The sequence below is a fragment of the Notamacropus eugenii genome, chromosome 2 (genome assembly GCF_028372415.1).
Source record: "Notamacropus eugenii isolate mMacEug1 chromosome 2, mMacEug1.pri_v2, whole genome shotgun sequence".
Taxonomy (NCBI): domain Eukaryota; kingdom Metazoa; phylum Chordata; class Mammalia; order Diprotodontia; family Macropodidae; genus Notamacropus; species Notamacropus eugenii.
The window spans coordinates 268,653,804-268,680,489 of NC_092873.1; the positions used below are offsets into that span (position 1 = coordinate 268,653,804).

The 26,686-nt window shown below is 41.2% G+C and overlaps 1 protein-coding gene and 1 long non-coding RNA gene across 3 annotated transcripts in view; one reads left to right on the forward strand and one right to left on the reverse strand.

Annotated features, from left to right (window-relative positions):
- BCAR3 (BCAR3 adaptor protein, NSP family member) overlaps window positions 1-26,686 on the reverse strand; it is a 166,036-nt gene that overhangs the window by 104,211 nt on the left and 35,139 nt on the right. The window contains exon 3 of one of the 2 annotated variants that reach the window (XM_072644034.1): window positions 20,011-20,050. In XM_072644034.1, the coding sequence (XP_072500135.1) occupies window positions 20,011-20,050 (40 nt within the window). Of the gene's footprint in view, window positions 1-11,563; window positions 11,587-20,010; window positions 20,051-26,686 lie in introns of those variants that run through there. The other variant, XM_072644036.1, reaches the window with a different exon arrangement.
- Window positions 23,001-25,817, forward strand: LOC140527248 (uncharacterized). The gene is made up of 3 exons (XR_011974729.1): window positions 23,001-23,091; window positions 24,124-24,199; window positions 25,731-25,817. It is a non-coding gene; the product is annotated as an uncharacterized lncRNA (long non-coding RNA).

Here is a 26,686-nt window from a genome sequence, read left to right on the forward strand (position 1 = left end):
AAAAATAAGCATGAAAAATGAAAAACCATGGCACAAAGCAGATCAATTTAGGGGCGATTATATTGCAAAAAAGTTTCATGCCAGGATTCTTTTAAATAGTGGAGAAGACTCCTCTCTCCTCCCCCTTACTTAAAATATTTCTCCAGACTTGTTATGTAATAGGAGGTACACTTGTAATATTAACCTGATTTTATTTTGATTGTTTATCTGACATTCAAACATAAGACTCATTCTTTGGAAATGAATGCTAAGCAAAACCAACATGGATAAACCAAAGACAAGGAATTAAATGTAAAGGTTTCTTACCTTTCCCCAAGCTATGCTCATTTAAGACATCAATCTCCCTAACATTTTACTTGTTACTCTCTGCACCTTCTCCTCTCTTCCGATATCTATTACTAACATCCTCTCTCTCATACAGCACAGTGAGAGATGGATCCTTGCATCATGGGAAGCATCTTAAAATCAGGAGATTTCTGGGTTGAAATGCTGCCTGGACCATTTAATAGGTGTGTGATCACAGGCAAATCATTTAGCCTCTGTAATACTTTCACTACCTTCCTCACAGGGTTGGTATGGGGGAGGGAAAAAGAATTTTATAAAAAATACCCTACTAAAACAATGTGAGGAGTCGTTGTTGTTATGACAGTGTTGGTTAAAATCTCCCAGCAGCTCTTTACTTCCCCTCTTCCTCCTTCTTCCAACAACTTTCTAAGGCAAGGCAAGGCAAGAAAAGACTCCTCTAAAACTAATAGCACCCATGCTTAATAACTGTTCAACTTGAAATTTAGAGACGGAATATGGAGGAAAAAGAGCTGGGCTTGGGAGCCTGAGGTCAGAATCCCAACTCAAACACTTACTACTTGTTGGACCAGGGACAAGTATTCATTGAAATTCTCTGCCTTCCAGTGTTCTCCTCTGTAAAATGGGATAAATGGGATAATCCAGTACTTACAATAGTATGTACTTACTTAAAATGGGATATATAGTACTTACCTCACAAGTAAGGATCAAAAAATATGGCGCGCGTGCGTGCGTGCGTGCGTGCGTGCGTGCGTGCGTGCGTGTGTGTGTGTGTGTGTGTGTGTGTGTGTGTGTATGTAGCACTTTGCAGTTCCCAGTGGCACAATGCTGGGCCTGCAGTTAGGAAGACGCACTTTTGGTACACTCTGTTTTAATTTGGGTGCACATCTCAGCATCCCTCTTACATCTGTAAATCACTTGACGACAGGCACTAAGATGATGCTTCAGAGAGCAAGGAAGATCTAACCCAAGACACTGACGTTAGGAGACCTGGATTCCAATCCTGCCTCTTAGAAGCGACAAGTCACATAGCTGCTCTGAGTCTCCATTTCGACGGGAGGACAGGTTAGGCATCTTCAAGCAGCTGGACCTCTAGCTGTGAAATAGGAGTAAAAGTAGCCCCTACTTCCCAGGGTGGCTATGAGCATCAAATGAGATATAAAGCACTTTGCAAACCTTGATACATAGATGTTAGCCATCATCATAGTCATTATAGAACTTAAAAAAAATGAGCAGAATTTGCAGAGTGGCAAGATTTGTGCTCCATATAAGGAAAACCTTTATAAACCCTGAGACTGTGTAAAAGAGGAATGCATTGTCTTGGGGGGCTGTGGGTTTGCCAGCACTTTGGGGTTGTCAATCAAGCCTTTTGTTAAGGATAGTGTCCAAGAGACTGCATTTAGATGAAGGTCGGACTAGACAGCCTCACAGGGTCCTTGTAATTCAGAAATTCTGTGACCTTCACGCAGAGGCTTGGTATCTTTCTTTGTTTAATATTAAAGATTCTCTATGAATATTCAGAACCACCGCAGTGCTGTTGCACTCAGTTAACAGTAGAGGGCAGATTTTAACAGATAACCGAAATCAAAGCCTTTTTAAAAAATCTGCTCAAAGCCAAAAAAAAAAAAGGAAAAGAAAAAAGTATCAAGAAAAGAAAAACAACGGAATCCAACAGCTAATTTAAAAAACCGAAGTGGAATGAGGCATTCACTGCTCTGCCTTGGGCCAGCTAGATTCGAGGACTGCATTTTTAAAAGCTGAGATTTTAAAAAACCTAGATAGGGAAGAAAGTAAGACCTGAGGCTCTCTTGGGTAGGGGTACTCGATGGGTCCAGATAAGTGCCCGAGGAAATCCTAGTCCGCTTAATAACAATAGCTAGTAAAGGGTGAAATGAGATACATGTTATCTCCTTTGATCTTCATGACAATCTAGTGGGCTAGGGGCTAGTATTATCCCCACTTTACAGATGAGGAAACTGAGGCTGTTAGAAAGGTTATGCGATTTGCCCAGGATTACATACACAATCAAATATCTATTATCCAATATGTGTTTCCTTTTTCATGTAGCTTTAGCAGCATAGTGAGAGACGGACGCAGGTACCATGGAAGGCGTCTTAGATGCTTAATAAAATGCCACTAAATCTGTGAGACAGGATTCAAATTCAGGTCTTTCTCACTCCACCTGCAACACTCTATCTTCTGTATCATGTAGCCACCTGCCGACTCTCCCAGAAGACATTAGGGTCAAGAGTGTGCCTAAAGTGGATTGACTCCCATGGGTGGACCTCCCAGCCCAAAGTCAATTCTTAAACTTGATATTTCAGTGCTAACATAAACTCTCAACGACAGGAAATCGGACCCATCCTATTCAAGAGCTCCATTAGCATCTTCCTATGCGAGTCTCCAGGGGGCACTATTAAATAGGCTGGGAGTTGGTCTCCAGTATGGAAATGTAGAAGGTGCTAGAACAGAAGCATCCTTCAGGGAATCTCCAGAAACCTTTTGGTTTAAAAACTTCACCTTACCTGTGTTAGCACGGCCTGCCTGATCCGTGGTGTTCCTCAGGCCCAAGCAGTAAACCAGCATGGAGAAAAGCACACAAGAAGGGAGAAAAATTTACTGTTCTAAGTTAGAGCTTTGATCAATAGCAAAACTCAGAGATTCATAGACTCCATTAGATTACAAGTTCCTTGAGGGAAGGGGCTATCTAGGGGCTATCTTTATATGTATATATATGTCTTTATATTTCCTGTATCCCTGGCACATTGCCTGGCATGTAGTAGGTGATTAATAAATGTTTACTGATAATGATAGAGCTAAAAACTGACTGTAAAAGTCATCTAGCCCAATGCCTTCATTTTACAAATAAGAAAACTAGGGCTCTTGTAAGAGCAGGTGACTTGTTTGAGGTCACAGGTGGCAGAGCTAGAAATTTGAAGGCAGGTCCAAATTCAGCACTTTTTCCTTTTCTCCCTTCCCCATCGCCTCCCTGGCTCTGACAGCCCTATCTCCATCAAGAAAATCAGAATGGTTTCCAAATGTCCCACAACCCTGTGGTACAGTATACACTTCTGTTGTATGCGGAAGAGAGGAAAGTGAATCTTGGGGCAATGTTGTAATGCTCATATTAGTTTATTAAACAGAAAGCACATGGGAATAATGGTCAGAGTTCATCTCAGAGTCCAAGTCCCAGGTTCAAGTTCTACCTCTGATACCTACTGGCTATGTGACCTTGAGCAAGAGACTTCACTTCTTAGGGCTACAGGCAGCAAAGAAAGAAAAGTGGTTGCCCATCTGTTTGGGGACAGAATGTTTCTCACCTGAAGTTCCTTGCACCAGTCCTCAGGTCTAGCTGAAAACATGCTTTGATGAGGAGGTACTGTTGTAGGCACAGTTGGAAGAATTTAAAAAGCAGTGACTAATGCCCTTCAATCCAAAAATCACAAGTCACTCTTACACTTCAATATTTTGTTGTTCCGTCCTTTCAGTTGCATCTGCCTCTTGACTTGTAGTTTTGGGGTTTTCTTGGCAAAGATACTGGAGTGGTTTACCATTTCCTTCTCCAGCTCATTTTACAGATGAGGAAACTGAGGCAAACAGGGTTAAGTGACTTGCCCAGGATCACACAGCTAGAAAGTGTCTGAGGCCAGATTTGAATTCAGGAAAATGAGTCTTCCTGATTCCATATTTCAGATGCTCAAGAGTACTATGTTAATAACATAAATCTATTTTGTCAAAAACCTTTCTAAGAGTTTGATGGCAAAGCAGATAGAGCACTGGACCTGGCATCAGGAAGACTTGAGTTCAATAGCTATGTGAGCCTGGGCAAGTCGTTCAATCTCTGTCTACCTCAGTTTTTTGTATTTGCAAAATGGGGATAATAGTCCCCACCTCTAGCTAGGTGTCAGGGTGGTGGATAGAGCATTGAGCCTGGAGTCAGGAAGACCTAAGTTCAAATCCAGCCTCAGATACTTACTAGCTATGTGACCCTGTTTGCCTCAGTTTCCTCATCTGCAAAATGAAGTGGAGAAGGTAATGGCAAATCACTCTAGTATCTTTGCCAAGAAAACCCCAAATGGAGTCACAAAGAGTCAGACACAACTGAAAAGACTCAACAAGAACACAGCAACTACTACCTTCCAGGGTTGTTGTGAGGATGAAATGAGAGAATTTGCGCAAAGTGTTTGCAAATCTTAAACTTATAAATAAATGCAAACTATTATTACTCATGCTAGGTAAACAAATGCTACTTCAAATATCCATACTTTTAATACACAATGCTGAGTCTAATCCAAAGGGCATTACTGTCAGAGTCAGAAGACCTCCGAGTCCAGGTCCCAAGGCTTACACCCCATGGGACGCTGCCTATCCCAAACTGAGTCTCAGCTTCTGCACCAGCATTTCCTACTTCATTACGGAATGTCTGCAAGGAGGAAATGCTCTCCAAGGCTTAACATACTATATAAATGCAAACCACTAGCAACTTGCTTCCTCTCCGACTCATTTATCCATTTGAGATGAAAGCAGACTCTCTCTTTCACACTGGCACAAGGGCCTGAAACAAGCCCCTGCTCCATCTGTACAGCCCTGCACTCCCTCAGTGGCTTTCTCTTCTTATTGAAAATTCTAGAAACTCACCCTCCTCCAAAGTCTAAGAAGAATTTTCTCTTTCTGTCTCATCTGGACAAGTCCTTTTCCTAACAAAACCATAAGATCTTCAAAGACAGGGTTTATTTACATTCTTTTATTAAGGTAAGGCTGCATGGTACAAGGGAAAGCATACTAGGTTGGATATCAGAAGACATGAGTTCAAATCCTGCCCCTATTACTTACCTGCATGACCTCAGGCAAGTCAACCTCTCCAGGCTCCAGACCTTCCTCATCACTACATTCTGTGGGTTCCACTGGAGGAGCTATAAGCCTCTTTTTAGCTCTGATCAGTTCTATGGTCCTGAGATCTCCTTTAATCTCAAGAGGGATACAAGAACATAGTATTAGAAACATAGTTTCATAGAAGTAGATCTAAAAGGGACCTTGGAGACCATTTGGTTCAACCCCCTCATTTTACAGATGAGAAAACTGATGCTCAAGATCAAATGACTTGCCCAAGGTCACAGGTACTAAGAGGCAGCGTTATGAATGTGGGTTTTCTGAGTTCATTCAGTAGCCTTTTCCATTGTACCACACTGCCTCCCTTGATCAACACTGACTTTAGCCACTTTTAATTTGTTGAAAATTGGGGGTGGGGGTGAGACTAGAAAATATAACGCACCTTTAATAAAAATCATGTCACCAGTCTAGAAATTCAAAGAGGATAAGGAGTAAGAAAAGGAAGTGTGTGTAGAACTAAGTTTTATTTGTGGGTGCCTAATTATCATGAGTTAATTAATTCATTGAAAAATGAATTTAAAAATAAAGTAGCCCATCACTAATGAGGAGAACAGAATTTCTTTATATGAATGTAAGCAAATTTCTTTATAAGAAGTTGCTTGAAGCATGTGAAACAATGAGAAAGAAGTCTGTGGTTTACCACACAAAGGCAGATGCGAGCACCAGGGGTAGGTGGGCCATGTAATCAGGGATGCTCAGCCCATGGCCAGAGCAAAATACAGCCTGCTAAGGAGCTGCTCGATCTTCATGCAAGCAGAAAATCTGCCAGGTGAGCACGTTCTAGACAGGCAAGAGGTCTGGCTCCAGTGATTCGCCTCACCTCAACGCCCAACATAGTCTCCTGCTGAGCTGGCAGCATCTCTGACCTAAATTAACACTGCAGTTTTAATTCATTTATTTTTGGTAAAATATCTACATTTTCCTCAGATGCTGAGGATCCAATTTCCATTTAATTAGATTCCCTTTCTTCTTTTTCCTCCCCTCTTTCTCTCTTTTGTCTTCCCATACCAGTTCAACTAAATTCTTTTTTAAAATTATTTAATTTTTTTTTTTGGTGGGGGGGCGGTTAGTAACCGAAAACCTCCCAAGAATAATTGCAGAGTGTTGTCGGGGCAGAGTGGGAGGGAGAGGGTGGCAGCTATATTTAGCACCAATGAATGTGAGAGGCTGTTTCAAATCCCAGGCTGGCACAGCTTGATCTTCTGGGTCCCATAGGGGGATGGGGCTGGCTCTGTGGATGTGCAGACTCAGGCAAAAACCTGCCGAGGCAGCCAATAGACCCATTATTTGGTTCACATAACTTGTTAGAATCCTCCCAGAGCTCACAACGAGCTATTGTTTTTCTAAGTCCCTTTCATGACTTTGTAAGCAGGCTAATTCAAAGCAGACTAGCCTGTTTTCCCTGCTGGAATAAAAGAATCTTCTCAAAGAGCTTTTTAACTGTGACCATGGATGCAGCCTTCAACGCCACACAAAGGAAAGAGCTGAAGTCATATACAGAACGCTGCTTCTTAGTGCTTCAGTCTCCAACACGCCAATGTAGGTCCATCTTTTTGGAAGTGGTCTTTGCATAATTATCTCCTCCTCCCCCTCCGCCTTCCCCCCACTTTTAATCTGCTGGATGACCTCATGCATCAACATTCCACTGGAGGAAACTGCCTCGCTGAGATCGGAGCCCTGGAAAGTCTGCACCAAGCCTGTAAGACCAGCTCTGAAAAGGGGCCTTTTACCACCACAAAGGGGGAGTCTCTAAATCTCTCTCCCTGCTCATGTGTGGTTAATAAGGCCTTCTGGGAAAGATGGTTCTGGTGGAACACGGACTGCAGCCTGTTTTCCTGGTGTTTACCTGTAAAGCGATCTTGGGGAGGGCACATGATTTTATTTAGTCTGACAAGTGGTTTTGGCAATACGCCACCGCACCCAAGGAGCTTGTATTCTGGGATGACATTTTCCCCGCAGCTATCTGGCTGTTGAGATACCAGGTCTTTGTGAAGCTAGCGGATACAGACGATGAAATGCTACTTTCTACTTTCAGCAAAACTGATAAAAATCACCACTAGGCTGCCATCCCTCTCCCCTACACACACACACACACACACACACACACACACACACACACACATGCGCACACACACACACACACACACACTTAAAAAACCTCTTTATTCTCTCTGTCCTTACTGAATCTGCTTTATTCAAAATCTTTTTTTTTTTTTTAAATAATGGCCATTGGGTGTGGAGGTATTACTCAGAAAAGTAATGGAAATCCTACATTTTTCCTCCAGGAAGTCCTGATTATTTCTGACACCAGAAGGGATGACTAATCTCCTCACTAAATGCTTTCTCATATGATAATGATTGCAACTGACTTATGTATAGAGGTTTCTTCATCTGTAAAATGAGGGAGTTGTCCTTTCACTCATCAAATGGGCCAGAAGAGTAGAATTGCACGTTGGTGGGATGGTGGGGAAAGAGGCGTTCTACTTACACTACTTTGTTGGTGGGACAAAACATAAGCACAAGCTTTTGGGAGAGCAAAGTGGCAACCTAGGGCAGGAGTCACGAAAATGATCCTACTTCTGGACCCCAAAGGCCCACTATTAGAGCTGCATCCTAAGGATGTCATTAAAGGAGGGTGTACAAGACAGGGAGAAGACCTACCTGCATGAAAATATTCATAGGTCCCTCACTTGAAATAGTGATAAAGTGGAAACAACCCCTATGCTCAACAATTAAGGATTAGTGGAATAAGCTATGGTAATTTAATGTAATGGAATAGGGTTGTTCCATTAAAAGAGATTAATAATACAAAGAAATATGAAAAAAATAATGCGAAGATAGCAGAATTAGGACAGTGTGTATAGAGATAGTTTAAGCCAGTAACAAAAAAAGTTTTATAAGTACACAAACAGAAGGGAGATAAAAGAGGGAAATAGACAAAATAAGGTAGAAATGTTACATTTCATTTTTCTGTCATAAGTTCACTTTCTAAATAGCGTAGGCTACTAAATTGGAAGTTTTATCCATATTCTATTTATGTTACTGTTTATGATAAACTTACCACTCTATTTAAATAAAAATAAAATCAGGAAGTTGCACTGCTGGAGCTCAAAAAGTCCCTTCCAGCTCTAACATTTTATGACACCATGAGTTGTCTTATGTCCATTACTCACTACCCATGCTCTATCAACCCATCAAGAAGTTATTTACTAAGTACTCTGTGTTCCAGGAACATAGTAGTTCTTGCTGTTAACGACACAAAAACAATGAACGAAACAATTCCTCATCTAAACAAACTTACAGTCTAATAGGAGTGGACACGTATATACAAAAATACATAGCATAAAGTTAATAAATAGAAATATATATATACAAGATGCTTGCATCCTTCAAGGATCCATGATACATTCTCCAAAATCCAAAATTCCTTATAGGACCTATGATCTTGACCCATGAGTCATGAGACAAGAAATGAATCTAGACTCATCCTCCAATCTCCCCTGAAGACACACCCAAAAGATCACTTAAATAAACAGAGAAACCAAAGTGCTGGGCATCATCTGTGAATGAGACAGAATGACACTTACCCACCCTTGCACACAGGCAACTACACGTAAATGGTGATACAGGACTCTGATTGCTACCCATTAAGAAAGGTATGTGATAACAGCTAAAGAAGACCTAACAATCATCAATTCAGAAGACCAAAGAGAGAGAAGGTGATGATGGATCAAAACAAATGGGTTGCTTCAGTCTAGAATGATGAAGGGTCGAGGATGAAAGGGAATGGGGAGATGACCGAAGTTGAGCAAATTACCAACGGTAACGAACAGGACAAACACAGATTTATTGGCCAGTTCTCAGCACAACTGATATAGGAGGCACTGTCTTGAACCTCAAGAAAAAAATCTAAAAAGTGCAACTTTAGATCTCAAATAGGAAATACTTAGAACATACTATCATAAGTGATTGGTAAAGACTGAAAATGGGCTCAAGAAGGACTTCAATAAGTTCACAGACAGTAAATTTACTTGTTAGTGAGTTGGTCTACATCCTTAACCTTTTGAAGTGATAACAACTGGTGCTTTAAGGCTAGCAACAAGGTTCAGGTAGAGCCCTGAAGCTCACACCTGGTAATGCCTTCAGTTCCTCAGGGGCCCTCCCTCAGACTGGATAGCTCCTTCCAGAACCTTTATTTATGGAGAGTGCTATAATGCTAATGAGAGTTAAAGATCTTCCCCACCCATTAATGGGCTTGCCCACAAAGGGAAGCTTGATTAGGGGAGATTTGTTTTGTAAGAAGGCTCACATCTTTGGTTAATTTCTAATGAGGCACTGCTTCTCACTTTGAGGTGAGGTTTTATTTTGGGGGCTTACCCATTGGAGGTGTTTGTTTAGTCCAAGGAGACTCTGGGTAGCCGCCAAGGAGCCCCCTGGCTTTGAATACCCAGATGTTGGTGCTTCTCTCTCTGGTTTAACCATGTATGTTTGTAATGGTCAGACAACTGGATCTGTCTGTTGTTCTTGGTGTATGTATTGCTTATGATCAGACAGTTGGAAGCCCTGTCTGTTGGTCTTTATTTCTCTATCTGTATTTTCTCTGAAGGTCAGGGTGCTTTTTTTCCTGAACTAATTGAATGATATATGTGCTTGATTAAAGCAGATTGTTGACCCCTCAAAAGTTGTTAGAAGAGCAGATCCAAGAACCTGTACAGTGGGCCCTCCTGTGTATACTGGGGTCCTTGGTGTTATAAGTGCCCAGACCAGCCATGTCTCATTGTTCTCCAAGTTGCACACCAGATTTTCTCTCCTAGGCTTCCATCTCCAGCTGAGTCCTTTTGGGGGCCTTCTGTCTCCATCTTTCAGCTTCCTTTTGGGTGATGTCTTCCTCCGCTAGACTATAAGCACCTTGAGGGCAGGGAATGTCTTTTGACTCTTGTTGTATCCCCAGCACTTAGCACAGTGCCTGGCACTTAATAAATGTTTATTGATTGGTTAGCCCATGCTAAGTGCTTAATAAATGCTTGTTAACTGACTGCCTTTGACTATATTATATCCTTTGAGCCCCATAATAACCTTTGAGGGAGCTACTACAGGTATGATTACTTTCAATTTACAGATGAGGAAACAGAGAGGTTAAATAACTTTCCCATGGTCATACGACTAGCGTGTATTGGAGGCCATACGTTAAGGTCAGGTCTTCCTTGACTCTAATTCTAGAAAACTTTCTCCTTTCCCCCTCCTCCCCATCCCATTTTCTCTCTATACTGGTGACTGGATGGACAGCAACCATAACAACTCTTACAAAAAATCATGATGTCATAGATTTAGAAGAAACCTTAGAAGTCACAGTCCAACCTCTCATTTTACAGATGAGGAAACTGAGGCCCAGAATATTTAAGTGATTTACTTAAGTAAACCTTTTCAAGAGCTAGTTAAACCCTCCTACAATTTGAAAGCAGGTCCTCTGACTCCAAAAGACCCAATGCTTTGTCATGACACAGTAGTAAGCTTGGTTCTATCATTAGATACAAAATACTTAGGCCAAACTATTTGATATGAACCAGTATGGAAGTTCTTAGGTTTAGAGTTAACAAGAATTGGCAGTTCTACATGTTATGATTTGAAGAGTTTCAAAGAACCATCTTCCACCTCCCCCTGAAAAAAACCATTTTCTTTAACAGGCTGCTGTGGTATTCCCTTTCTCTTTGGGGATAAGGAGTTATGTTTGGACAAGGAACTTTAAATGCTGTCTGGGAAGAGGTCTCAAAGTGGGGTCTGAGGACCCCAGTGGTGACAGACTGAATGCAGAAGCGGTTATGAGAATGCAGCTGTCTTCTATTAAATCAGATGTTAAAAAAGATTTGCAAAAACATAAAACAATACCACTTTTCATTATTTTTTGTTTTGAAAACATAGCTGTGTTTTATAAAAATGTGTTATGTCAACCACAGTGAATTTATTCTTCTTTTTAAATGAATATTTTAAAAAACTATCAGTTCTAATTTCAAAACCGGTGAAGGTCAATAGATATAATCTATGTAAAAGATCTCTTTGGGGTCTTCAATAATTTTTAAGGGCATAAAAGGTCCAGAGACCAAAGAGCTTGAGAACTGATGCTTTCAAACATTCTTACCATTCTTGGGGGCAGCTAGGTGGCACAGTGGATAGAGAATTGGACCTGGAGCCAGGAAGCCCTGATTTCAAATCTAGCCTCAGTTTCCTCATCTGTAAAATGAGGATAATAACAGCACCTCCCTCCTAGGGTTGTCATGAGGACCAATTGAGAGAAAATTTTGGAGTACTTAGCCCAGTGCCTGACACATAGCAGGGTCTACAAAAATGTTTATTAATAATAACAATATCTTACCTAACAAAATGGTAGAAGATGGCCATCATACAATGCTGTCAATGATCTCAGAAGCCCATTTTTCAGTAAGACCACAAGGCTGTGAACTATGGAACACCACAATCTCTGGAGAACCGAAATCTCAAGTGACGCAAAGAGAGCATGTGCAGGACATAGCCCATTACCAACCAAGACGTGCACTCAGAAAAAGGCAGTATGAAAGATGTTATCAAGGCCAGGTGTGGCCAGTCACATAGTAAGAATAAGAGGCAAGCAATGGAGAGACAGACAGCTCAAGGGATACAGCAGGATTACTACCAGTGCCCTGGGTGAACCCACCACTGAGGTTCTTTGACACAAACAAGACTCTCCAGAATAACACAGTGGAGCAAGGTTTGATCTAAAATCTGGTGGAAGGAGCCCATGCACATTAAAAAATTAAATCAAGATCCCTCCAAGAATCAAGTTAACATGTTAGCATAATTTATCAGATCAGCTAATCCAGTATATATAGTGAAGTCCAAAGAAGACTGGATACATTAGAGATCAAGGGTTTTTTTGGGGGGGGGGCGGGGAGGTGGAGGAGAAGGGTGGAGTACAGTGGGAAAGAGAAGCCAAGAAAATTCTGAAAGGAGTGATCGGCAAAGACCCAAAAGACAAACATTCCCTTACTTTGCCATTTCGCCAAGGGCTATTCCTTTAAAAGGCATTTCCTCCTATTAAAAAAAATAAATAAATCTTTTGGTTTCATCTACTAAGGTATGCATTGTAAGCAGAGGAAAATACCAAGACTTCATGCCACTTAGCCATAGTCACTAGTTACACAATGAATAGGGAGATGCAGTGACAAAGGCAGGAGGCATTTTGTTCTCCCAATCCGGAGTACAATAAGATTTTTTTTAATTTGCAGAGCAGTGGAAAGAATGTCATTATATTCAATTACTGAAAAGTAACCCATGACCCAAATAACAATTTTTGGAAGAACAAAGCATTAAAAACTGATAGATATCCATTTGGAAGTTTGGGGTTTTTTTGGGGGGGAGGCAAGGATGGATGGAGTACACAAATGAAAGAGGAGAGGAATACCAAAAATGTTTCCCCCTGACCCCCAAAAGCAAGAGCCTAAAGAGCGAAAGGCCAATGAATTTAGAGGACAAAATCCCCAACTCCACCAATAAAATCTAAATATCAAAATTCTACCATGAGGTCTGAAAATGCCAGCTGGAGGCAACAGCCCTGAGAGGAATGCCTGGCAGAAAACACTGACAAGAATTCCAAACAGCTATGGGACTTCCCACTAGTCACGTGGTTCTCCTTTATCCTAAACTCAGAAGAGTTAGTGGTGGCTAAGCAACGAGGGAGCCTGTCCTTTCAGGCTATATTAATAAGGCTTCAATACAAACTGCACAGCAGGTAGGAAGGAGGACAGAGAATACAAATTGGATTGAATTCAATTCTGTATTCATTCTCCACCGATCTGTATCCCTTCCAAAACTGCTTTGCCACCCTCCCCTCTGTGACCCCCATGTCACATCCACGGCTGGAGAGACTGGGGGTTAGCAGTCCAGTTTTGTCTCTTCCACTAGGCCAGAATGATTCATGAGGAAGTGTAAGACAGGCTTAGTCTCATACCACTCCTTCTTTTGGTATCTTGTGGAAATTATACTAAAAAAGGGATAGGGAAAAATAATCTATGACCTCATCACCATGGAGGACAGCATGCTTTTATAAAAGGGTCTGGGGTTCATGGCAGACAATCTGAAACACACTGACCAGCTCGCTTCCTTTTAAGAGGATTAGAATGGCCAGTGTGCACGCTGGAGCCATTTCAACCCCTGCCTGGCTTCGACGTGAAACAATTACTTCTCACAATTTCCTCCTCTTGTAGCAGCAGACAAGTGGCAGACATTCGAACTAGAACCATAGCAGAAAAATCATACCAGTTTGAAAAAGAAATGGCCTTAGAAATCATTGATCAATAAGCATTTGTTAAGTGTTACCATGTTCCAGGCTAAGTACTAGAACACATAAAATCTATTTATTTCTTTTTATAATGAGGCCATGATTTTTATTATGCACAACTCATTAAAGCAGAGGTTTTTACCCTGGCATCCACAGATAGATTTCAGATTTCACAATCGATTTTGTGAACAGTTTCCATGACTTTGGATGTGAAAAAAAAATTACACCCCAATTTTCAACAACTTTTCATTGAAATTTAGTATTTTCTATTATTGTGGATTTTTTAAAAAATTATTCCGAGATCATAGGGGTCACCAGATTGCCAGAGGGATCTAAGACACAAACAAGGTTAAGAATCCCTGAATTAAAGAGAACATTTTCAACAAGCAAGGGGTCCAAGGTTCAATCGTAGACCATCAACTCCACGTAAAGAACAAAGCAAAAAAGTTAAAGATACAGGGGAAAAGTAAACCTCATTTAAAATGGAAGATTGGAAGGAAAGAGATCAGGTTGTGAAGGGCTTTAAAAGCCAAACAATGGATTTTATATTTGATCCTGGAGACAATAGGGAGCCATGGGAGTTTATGGAGTAGGGGAGTGACATTTAACCACCTTGATACTTTTCTCCTGCAAACAAAGCTATCTTGCAGAAAAGGGAGAAAATCTAAAGTCTAGTCTCACCTAGCTAGCATTAACCAACAAAAGTAAAGAGTTGCCCAATAAAACTTGCCTTCTACAGAAATAACTGCATATAATAATTTCACAGAAATTTGATGATGCTCTTGCTACTCCAATGATCACAAGTTTTGGGGAATTTGTTTGTCTGAAAGATGATGTACTTCAGGTCCTAAGAGGTATTTGAGGCATTGTGGCACAATGGAGAGAGAGCCAGCCTTAAAGTCAAGAGGACCTGGGTTCAGGTCTTGCCTCCAACACATACTGACTGTGTGACCTGGAACATCTCACTTAATCTCTCAGCGCTCTAAGCAAGTTTCTAGTCAAGTCAACAAACATTTATTGAGCACTGATTACGTGCCAAGTATTGTGCTAAGGACTGGGGATACAAAGAAAAGCAAGCAAAGCCCTTATCCTCATGGAGTTTACATTGTAATGGGGAAAGCAACATGCAAAAAAACCGATGCGCTTACAAGATATATACTGGGCAAATGGGAGGTAATCAGTCAGTCTGTCAACAAACATTTAGTAAGCACCTATCATGTGCTTGGCACCATGCAGAACCCTGAGAGACAGCACTATCAGTTAGGGGGAGGGGAAGAGAGAAGAGTGAGGGAGAAAGCGGAAGAGGGAAAGGCCTCTTGCCTAAAGTAGGATTTAAGTTGAGTTCCGAAGGACTGGAGGCAAAGACACAGAGGGAGAACATTCTAGGCACAGTATAAGCATGGTATAAGTAAAGGCAGAGGCATAGGAGATAGCCAGAGTGGACAGAGCACCACGTGTGGAGTCATGAAGACTTCTCTTCCTGAGTTCAAATTCAGTCTCAAACACTTATTAGCTGTGTGACCCCGGGCAAGTCACTTTACCCTGTTTGCCTTCGTTTCCTCATCTGTAAAATGAATTGGAGAAGAAAACAGCAAACCACTCTAGTATCTTTGCCAAGAAAACCCCAACTGAAATCATGAAGAGTTGGACATGACTGAATGACTGAATTCAATTCAATTCAATTTGATGACTGATCAGTAACAAAAAGCAGCACAAAGGCCAGTGACTCTAAATCAGAATGTCTGAGGAAAGTCATGTCTAGTAAGACTAAAAAGGTAGGAAGGAACTAGGTTGTGAAGGTCTTTAAAAGCCAGACAGAGGGTTTCAGATTAGATTCTGGAGGTAATAAAGAGCCCGCTGGAATTTATGGAAGGGAGAGGTGATGTGGTCAGACCTATACTTTAGGAAGATCATTTTGGCAGCTGAATGGAGGACAGTCAGGAGTGGGGACACTCACTAAGGAGTGACTGCAACAGTCCATGCGCAAGGCAATAAAAGCCTACCCAAAGGTGGGAGCTATGCCGGGAAAGAGAAGGATGTATACAAGAGATACTGTAACTGTAGATTCAACAGGACTTTGGCAATAGATTGGATATGTGGAGTAAATTCAAGGAAGGAGCTGAGGATACCCATCAGGAACAAAGCCCAAAAGGCCTTTAAACTGTGCGTATCCTTTGATGCGGCAATATCACTGCTAGATATATATCCTAAAGAGATTTAAAAAGGGGGGTGAGTGGGTGAATGGGAAGAACCTATCTGTACAAAAATATTTATAGCAGCTCTTTTTGTGGTGGCTAAGAATTGGAAATATTATCACTAACTGATAGTGCTGTCTCTCAGGGTTCTGAATGGTGCCAAGCACATAGTAGGTACTTACTAAATGTTGATGGTTTGTGGTGGTTAAGAATGATGCCCGTCAATTGGAGAATGAACAAGTTATGGTATATGATAGTAATGGAATATTATCGTTCAGTAAGAAATGATGAGCAGGATGATTTCAGAAAAACTTGGACTTAAATAAACTGATACAAAGTGAAATGAGAAGAACCGGAACATTGTACACAGTAATAGCAACAATGTACAATCAACAACTGCAAATGACAACTATTCTCACAGTGATCCAAGGCAATCCCAAAGGGAGTCACAATAAAATATGCTATCCACCTCCAGAGAAAGAACTGATGTTGTCTGAAGAAAGAGTGAAGTGGACTACTTCTCTCTCCCTTCCTCTCCTTCTTCTTTGTTTCTTTTTGAGTTTTCTTGCACAAAATGACAAATATGGAAATGTTTTACATGACTTGCACAGATTTAACCCTTATCAAACTGCTTACCATCTCAGGGAGGGGTAGGAGAGGAAGGAAGTGAGGGATAAAACTTAGAACTCAACCCTTTAAAAAATTATTAAAAATTGTTTTTACATGTAATTAGGGGGAAATAATTTTTATAGGAGGAGAATCAGGAGAGAGTAATGTCATAAAAACCTAGAGAGAAGACAGTATCCAGGAAAAAAAGGGTGCTCAACAGTGGCTGCAGAGGTCAAGATATATGAGGATTGAGAAAAAGCCATCAGATTTGTTCTGATAATAAGAGATCATTAGCAACTTCGGAGGGAGCTGTTTCCATTAAAGGATGAGGATGGAAGCCAGATTGCAGAAAGGAGAGAAGAGAGTGAGAGGAGAGGAGACAGAGATACTCATTGTAGTTGGCTTTCTTAAAGAGTTTTAGCCAGGAAAGGGAGGGGAGATGTAGAATGGAGAGCTTAGTGGAGACAGATGGAGGGCTTTTCAAGGATGGAGAGACACAGACATATTAGTTGTCAGCAGGGATACAGCCAGTAGAAATGGAGAGACTGAAGATTACTGAGAGGGTAGAGATGACAGATGCAGAAAGAACACGGGCTAGAATGAGATCACGAAGGCACACAGGGCAAAGAGAAGAGTCACATCTTTGTCTGATACAGAAGGGAAGGAGGAGATAGTAGCAGAAGCCTTCTAAGTGAAGTGAGAAGGGAAAGAGGGAACTCTTGGTGAATAGACTCCATTTTTTTTCTCAGGGAAGGACAAATTTGAACTCAGGTCTTCCTAACTCCAAGCCCATCACTCTAGACACATACCACCTATCTGCCTCCAAGTACAAGCCATGTTAAAAATATAAAAATTTAATAAAAACCCTTAAAAAATGTAGCCATTCTGCATCCACTTCCTAGAACTTTAGCTCTACCTATTGTGCACTGAACAAAGAATATGTGTTCTTTGGCATGGCCCAAGTGACATTTAGTCCCTGCAGGGCACTGTGAAGAGGCTCTAAAGTCCAAAAGAGCAAAGTTGGCCCTTATTCCCAGGACACATCCTCATTTCTCCTGGATAGTATCATCCTCTCTTCAGGGATGGTATCCTCCCTTCAGGGATGGTATCCTCCCTATCAGCAGGGGCAGTCAGCTGACCCCCTCCTGCAGAGTCCATTCATGGACATTCAATGACTGAATGATGGCCAGCCTGAAGAGTGATCTACGAGACACGGACCCCACTCACAGCTCTAGGTAAAGCAGCCTTCTGTAAACTCATGTCTCTAACAAGGTTTTAACAAAAAACCCTTCAGATACCACCACCAAGACCACCCTCCATCAGTCTACAAGCCACAATTTGCCCTATAATAACTGCATAAGATAAAATTTTTTAAAAATGAGAAATTAAAAAAAAAAACTTACACAATTGCCATAAGCCTCTCAATGTTTATTGGAGGGGGGAGCAAGTGTGGTATAATGGAAAGAGCATTGGAATCTGAGGTCATGAGCTGGAATCTTGCTTCTGGGGCTTACCTGCATGACACAATCTCTTACAGTCTCTAGTTCCTTATGAAAGAGTTATATTAGATGGCCTCTGAAGGCCCCAAATCTACAATCCCACGTGCCATTTCAACAACAGGATACCACAAAGTGTCTCAATCCAAGAGGATAGTCTAGAGACAGTAAGGTACTGCAGCAGATATTGTCAAGAAGACCAGAGCTCAGAGTCAAACTCACACACTTACTAGCTGCGTGACCCTGCACAAGTCACTTAACCTTTGTCTGCCTCAGTCTCTTCAGCTGCAAAATGAGAATAACAACACCTTACAAGGTTGCTGTGAGAACCAAGGAATTCACCTACATAAAGCATTCTGCAATCCTTAAAGTGCCACATAAAAGCTTGCTGTTGAGTCATTTCAGTTGTGCCTGACTCTTCGTGACCCCATTTGAGGTTTTCTTGGCAGAGATACTGGAGTTGCTCACCATTTTTTTCTCCAGCTCATTTTAGAGATGAAGAAACAGAGGCAAACAGGGCTAAGTGACTTCTGCTCTTCCTGAGGACACTTACTAGCTTCATGACCCTGGGCAAGTCACTTAATCATTGTTTGCCTCAGTTTCCTCATCTGTAAAAATGAGTTGGAGAAGGAAATGGCAAACCACTCCAGTATCTCTGGCCAAGAAAACCCCAAAAGGAGTCATGAAGATTCAGACACAACTAAAAAACAACAAAATTTCCTGATACCAGGCCAGGCGCTCTAGCCACTGTACTACCTAGTTGCCCATATAAATGCTAGTTGGATATAACATATTCCAAATGATCACAGAATCACAGATTTAGAGCTAGAAGTGACCAGAGTCCACCTAGTATGATTTCTCTTATTTTAAAAATGAGGAAACTGAGGACTGGAGACATTATATGATTTGTCCAAGGTGGCAGAAGTAGCAAGTATCAAAGGTAGCATTCAAATCCAAATCCTGTGACTCCAGACACAAGGGCACTTCCCATTTAATCATGCCTTCATGCAACCTAAGGAGAGTGGCATACAAATATTTGTGGAAGACAAGAACAAATCAAATCCACAATAAAACCAGTAAACCAACACAAGCAATTTTCCAGCATCCACATTAAGAGAAGGAGACACTTCCTAATCTTTCCCTAATTCTTCACTGATAGAGCTACAGGAGAAGGGAAGAGGGAACTGGGTGGGAAGATGGGAAATCAATGAAAAGAAAATATAATGGGTCTAGATCTCAAAATAAAATACATATGATTACAAAGGAAACCAACCACTCAGTAGACGATCGGACTGTGATCACCTAAATCTACAAGAAGGTCTTAATAATCATTGTAATTCTGAAATAGAATGAGTGCAAACAATATTTCTGGCAATAACAATAATATGAGAGGAAAATAAATGTGATTCCTAGTGGTGACAAAATCACAAGTACTAGTAATACTTCTGTGGGTCACTGCCTTCCTTCTTAATGGGAAGAAATGCTAAATGTAAGTTAGAAGTCAGTGAAGATGACATGTAATTTTTTTCCCATCAGTTCAGAGGCCTCCTCCCTAAAATCTGTCCATGGACTCCAGGGTAGGAACCCTTGGTCTAAATAATCCACAAATAGAATGATTTCTCCTTAAGTAATTAAAACATGGAATGACATCAATTCTAAGGGAAATAAATACCTTTAATTCTGCTTACTTCAGTAGCCAAATGTGTGTAGGTAGAAATAAGTGGCATATATATAATTATAAACAGCCTGATTATGTGAATTAGAGTCACCTATACCCTAGGAGGTGCCAATGCTTCAGTAATGGCAGACCTCAAAAGAGAAAAAGGATAGAAATAATCTTTCTGATGATAGGGACAGTACCCACAAAACAAATGTTTACTCCACTAAGGAGAAACTCATCACTCATTCCCACCTCAAAATAAGAGACTCAGAAGCTCTGAAAAGACAGCCATGCAAAAAAACAGGAGAAAGCCCAGGAAATTCTCTTGAGCCTTCCCTCCAGAAAAGAAAAGTCCCAAGGTGACATACAGGACTGGGAGAGGTCATGACTCATTACTATAATAGATTTAAATAGCTATAATAGATTCAGATCACGGAACCAGCTTCATCATTCGACTGGAGCATTAGTTAGTAACACTCACTTGGAAATGGAAACCCTGTGAATCATTCCACACACATGATTTAGGTTATGACCACCATATCATACCTTCACATATTCCATCACCGGGTCCAAGAGATGTGGATCCCTGCAAAGGAAAAACACAGATGAGTATAATGCTTCCTCTTAATGAGAAAAATGTCCAGACTATCTTATACTTCTGGAGTCACATTATAAAGCTGCAAATCCAAATCCAAGGGAAGTCACACAAACAATCAAGCTTTTGGTACAGTTGTTTAATATATTTCCTGTCAAAAATATGCAAAAAGCATTGATACCTCTGCAGTTAAATAAGAACTATAGAGCTACTTTTCAGCATAAAAAAATATATCTGAAGAACTCAAGGCAACACATTCTGAAAAAATTGTAGAATGCTAGCTTGTCCCTGGATCTACCTCCCAGTTTTTGTACACATGACTAAATTTCTTAACCTACCCCCAATTTCCTGATCTCTAAAATGGGAATAATAGCATCTCATCTTTACTTCTTTCATAATGAGATGTAGTCATCAATTCATCTAAAATTTTTACCTAATGAGGACTGGGCTGGGTTTTGAGGTCAGGGAAGCTTGAATTATTAAAGTTAATTCTCTTAATTCATTCCTCTTTTCATGGGCAGAAACAACTGAAAATTGACCTCTCTCCAAATACATTTCAAAGTTGCCAATAATTAAATCACCAAAGGAACATCCAAGTGATTTTAAAGTAATGAAAAGTGAGCCTTGTTAATGAGGAGACAGGCAAAACTCAGAATAACTGAATGGACCTTAAAAAGGAGAGCTGGCAATGTAATGATCTTAATGCAAAGAACAAAAGGACAGGGCTTCCGTTTCATTATATGAAAAGGTTCTTTGGTTTGCCTTTGATTTTGGCTTCTTTCTTTACTGTATATTAGTTTTTTGTTTTTTTGTTGTTTTTTTTTTTACTGTGATTGCCAACTCATATTTTTGGATTTCTGCCCCACCCCCAATTAAACCACCTATTTTTAATGGTACTTCCCTTTTCCTGAGTAGCCCAGAAGCTTCCTTGAGCTGTAAGAAGACAGAAAATTGCCAGAGGATGCATTTTCTTTTGTGTGTGCAGATGGCCTGCAGTGTCAGAGGCCAGGGTCAATAACCTCTGTGGTCACAAATGTCACTAACAACCTGTAGGTGCTGCTAGCAGAGCACTGGTGGGAAAGAATCAGTCATTCCAAGCCCAGCCCCCAAACCAGATACCACACAAATCCTTCAGGATTAGCATCTACTAGTGTTCTCTACGCCAAAGTAGGAAAACTCAAAAGGCAAGGAGTCCCTCCCTGAGATTTGATTGGTCAAGGGGGTTGACAGTTTCCTGGTGACCTCAGGGCATGTTGAGGTGATCCCCGGTCCCCTAGATCCATAAATGCAAAGTCTGAGCCCTTCAACCTTGGCAAGATATCCCAACCTCCCCCATCCCACCTCAATACCCCCCAGTCACCATACCCTGCTTTAAGATTTGCAAATCGCTTTACAAATATTATCTCATTTATCTTCGTAACAACCCTGGGAAGTAATGACGATGATGATGATGATGATGATGATGATGATGATGATGATGATGGTGATAATGATGATGATGATGATGATAGCTTACCATGGCACTGGGTGAATAACTTTACAAACATTATATCATTTGATCTCCACAACAACCCTGATAGGTAGTGCTATCATTACCCCCATTTTACAGATGAAGAAACTGAGGCAGGGGTTAATGGGCTTGCCCGGGGGTCAAACAGTTAATAATTGTCTGAGACAAGGTTTAAATTCAGGTCCTCTCAACTTCACGTCTGGTGCTTTCTCCATTTTACAGATGAGGAAACTGAGACTAAAAGAGGGCAAATGACTGCTTGGGGTGGCACTGCTAATAGATGTCTGAGACTGGATTCATCCTTGGACCTGCCTGCCTCCACATCTTCCACTCTATTCACTGGGTCAAATCCACCAGAGCTGGGCTGTAACCTTGCTATCTTTTCCATGTCCCAAATAACCAAGCCTCCTTTTATTGTTAAATGACCTACAATTATCTCATTTCATTCTAATATCAGACCTAAACTACCAGAGGGCCAGCCCAAAGAGCTGTCCCAGCTCTGGATTTAGGCTACTCCTCTCATTTGGTATTTATGGCTATGTAGTTTTTCATTTCTACATGCCTCACTTTCCTGTGCCCACACATGAGACAGACTGTAGACTCCTTGAGAACGTGGATCATTTCCTGTTTTTTTCTTTGTGTCTCCAACACTGCCCAGAAGTGCTTTAAACACAGTAGCCTTTGTGCATGGAATATTGGTTGATGAATGGATGGTTGACTGAATTACGGGGAAATAAGACAGAAAAATAAAGGGTTTAACAAGAAAGAAGATGGGAAAAAGAGAAAAAAGAAAAAGGGATGAATGCATACGGAGAGTGGGGACTGATAGCACATTAATCACAACTGGTACGGCCCTAGATTGTTCACCCCTCTCAGCAAGCATTTAGGTTCCTCCTATGTGCTAGGCAATGAAAAAATAAGGCATCTCCCTGTTGTCAAGAACTTACAATCTACTGGAACGAACGGTAGGTTTGGCTTCGGAGCCAGAAATCTTGGTTCCAGATCTGGCCTCTGCTACTTACTACGTGCATGTCCTTGGGCAAACAGATTTACATATCTGCTCATGCCTTCATTTCCTCATCTGTAAAATGAGGGAAGGGGATCAGTGATCTCTGACACTGTAACAGCAAGCATCCTTAATGGGCTTCACCTGAGACCTATTAATGGGGAAGGGAGGGAGAACTTTAACTCAAATTACAGAGAAGACTTCCTTAGATCCTATGATCCCACGATTGAGGTAGGGCTGGTGGTAGGAGGAACACAAAGAACTGGAAAATCAGGAAAGGCCACTTGAAGGAAGTAGGTATCTGTACAAAGCCTTGAAGGAAGCTGGAGGTTCCAAGGGGAAGAGTCTAGGAGGGAGAGCCTTTTAATTCTGTAGTATTGCCCATACAAAGGGGGAGGCAAGAGACCCAATATAACATGCAAGCAACAGTGAGGGTTGAGTGTTGAGCAAGCACTGTGTCATCCGCCTGGAAAAGTGGGATAAGATCAGTTCTGAAGGGATTTAAATGCACAACAGGTAAGTCTATATTTTATCTTTGATGCAATGGGGAGCCCCTGGAGCCATTTGAGAAAGGAAATGACACGGGAGAACTTGTATTTTTGGAATATAAATGGAATATACTTTTGAATATAAATCTGGTAGCTGGGTAGAAAAAGTTTGGAGGCAAGAATAACTGGAGGTGAGGATCAAAGGTGTATACAAATCTAAGAATAAGGTCTTCTATCCGTTTTTCCATTTTTATGTTAAGTCGAGGTGATACCAGAAGACGGTTGCAGTAATTAGAGGTAGAAGGGAATACAACAGTTCATTGATCCAAGCTCCTCATTCTATAGAGGCTGAAACTAAAGCCGTTACTGGGCTGGCCCACCTCCTCCACGTCCAAAGCAAGCACTCTTCATGGACCCACACACAAATGATACTGAAGAGTTGAGGTCCAAGGAACTTAACTCTCTGGTTTAATAATAATAGTAATAGTTTTAATGATAATAACAAAAACATACATATAGTACGTGAAGCAGCTAGGTGGCATAGTGGGCCTACGGTCAGGAAGACTTCCTGGCTTCCAAGTTGGCCTCAGATACTCACTAATCATGTGACCCTGGGCAAGTCACTTAACCCTGTTTGCCTCAGTTTCCTTATCTGTAAAATGAGCTGGAGAAGGAAATAGAAACCACTCCAGTATCTCTGCCAACTGAGGTCCCCAAGAGTCAGAACTGAAACAATTCAACAACAAAATATAGCATTTACTATGTGTCCAGCACTGTACTAAGCACTTCATGATCCTTAGCTCATTTGATCCTCATGATAATGCTAGAATGGTTACCATTTTACAGATGAGGAAACTGAGGTAAATAAGGGTTAAGTGGTTTGTCCAGGGTCACACAGCTATTAACTGTCTGAGGCTAGATTTGAACTCAGGTCTCCTGAGTTCAACGACCTAGCTCTTCTTTAAAAAAGGGGAAAAAAAAGGAAGCAAGGAAACATGAACTTAAACATCTGCTATGTTCCAGGGACTGTGCTAAATATTATGTCATTTGATCCTCACAGAGACCCTGGGAAGTCAGATGAGGACACTGGAACTGAGACAAACAGGTTAAATGACCTGCCCAGGGTCACACACCTAGTAAGTATTTGAAGTCACATTTGAACTCAGGTCTTCTTGACTCTAAGTTCCCCCAACCCATCGCCACCTCCATCCACTGTGCCACCTGGCTGTCATATATACAAAGCATGTATGTTCTTCCTAACTTCCCTATTTCCTTTGAGGGTATCATCAAATGATCTCCAACTCTGTTTTCCCTCATTCCCAATTTCCAAATCAGGTACCATGGACTATGGAGTTTTCCTCCACAACATTTCTTAGATCCTTCCCCTTTTCTCACTCAAGCAGTCTCCTAACAGACTCCTCCTAACTGATATTTCTACCTCTAGTCTTTCCCCTCACTCAGGCCTCACTGACAAAGCTGCCAAATTCATATTCTTTAAGTACAAGTCACCCCCAGCTGAAAAAGTTTCAATACCTCTGGACTGTCTCTAAGATAAAAAACCAAACTCCTTTGTTTGGTGCTTAAATCTTTGGATAATCTTGTTCCAATCTCTTTCAAGTATGATTTCACATTGCTTCCCTTCCCACCCCCCCCAAAAATGGCCCACTGGCTATTCCCTAGACCCTGCGCATAACAATGTACAGTTCAATTCCTGTAGTGTTTTACAGACACCAGGTGTCTTCCAACTTATTCTCACACTTGAATCTAGCAACTCTGTGAAGTGGAAAGTCAATGTATTATCTTCATTTTTACAGCTGATGAAACTGAGAATCAATCTTGCCCAAGGTGACACTGTGAATAAGGGGCAAAGATAGGACTTGAACCCCAAATTTCTGACTCTAAATCCAATGCTCTTACAATCACACCATGTGCCAGGAGCTGGGGATACAGCCCCTACTAGCCAAGAGCCTGGATTTCCAACTATACTCTAGAGGTCATCTAGGTGAGAGGGAATGATTCCAGGAGGAATTTATGGTAATCCTGAAGATGAGGCTGCCATTTTTCATTCAGAGTTCCATAGAGAACAATGAAAGGGCCAGGGCCTTGAAGGCCTCTGCAAGAATGACCTATGAATCCTTGATAGTTTCTTTGAAAAGGCTGCTGCAGACTTTAGGTAACCACCAAAGACCTCATTCTACTGCTCAATGAACACCTAGCCTAGGATGATGGTGTGGAAAGAAAACAGGAAGGGAAGGGGAAGATATCAGAGCAAATTTGCATAACTGTAATTAATCAGTGTTATAATCAAAGAAATGGGGAAAATCCTTTCTTCTCACTGATTTAGGAAACAAGCAGGATTACTTCACTGATCAGGCAGTTCTTCTATGACTACAATTATCCCTTCCACATTCACTGTGTGTGTGGGGGAGGTAGGTTAGGGCCCCACGATCTGAAAAATCTAGGTAAAATTTCTGGGCCCTCCCCTCATACCCAAAGAAGTCTGAATTTTTTTCTTTTATGAGGTGTTTACAGTATCTTACTGTAAAATCTGGGTTATGCATTTGTGAGTTTCTGAACTTTTCCTGTGTTTGTCTGTATGTTGCCTGCGACTTCTGCAAAGCCCTCCCAAAATTCCCATTTAATTCCTTATGCCAACCTGCAAAATAGGAAAACCGTGATGGAGAAAGTCTCCATGCTGAAGGGATGGCTGTACTATAACCTGAGAGAGTTGCCTGAGGACACTGAGAGATGAAGGTGACTTGCCTGGGGTGACAGAAAGAATAAGGACTTGGCCTGAAGTAACCTGACTGTAAGGAACACCTTCTCTGCCCACTAGTCTACATTCTCTTCTAACCTTCAGGAGAGAGGAAGGCGTCACAAAATCAAAGACTCCAAAATCACCAAGTTTGGACATCTGGCTTAAACCAAATTAAGCTACCTTTATTTAAGTTTGGGTTGAAAAGATAAAACTATTTCTGTCCTATCCTTCACTGCAGTTACAAAAACAAACAAACAAAAAAAGGAATCCTTCTTCTATGAAAGAGTATCTAATTATCCCCAAGAGACAATAAACAGTCCCTGAAGCAAGGATTTACAGTCTCCATAAAAATAACCATGGAAAATAAAACAGTAAACACAAAAAGGTTTTGCATTTAAACCAAAAATAAACCCTCACGTCTCTGAATAAAGTTGCTAATGAGGACGTGAGTCTTTATTCCCAAAGGTCTGGGGGCCACCTATAAGAGGAAGCATTATCATACAGACATACTTGGCCTGTCATGAAAAAACAGCAGACAAAGCAGGAGTGAAATCCTCTTCTTCAGGCTTGGACATATCACTGCATAAGCATTTCAGAAGGAAATTAATTGTCGAACTGGGCAGCAGGGGCACATTTAGAGTTTCTGCCAAATACTCAAGGTTGAATACTCAGATAAGCAGAGGACGGGTACAGTGAATGAGGAATTGAAGGTTTTAGTCTCCACACAAAGCAAACCAACAACAATGGGAAAGTAGCTATTTTATAAGACTGGGCTTGTTTTTTAAGACTCCCTAAAACCTAGGAAATGGAGCAGCACAGTAATACAGTGGATAGAGCCCTGGGCCTGGAGTCACCAAGACCCGTG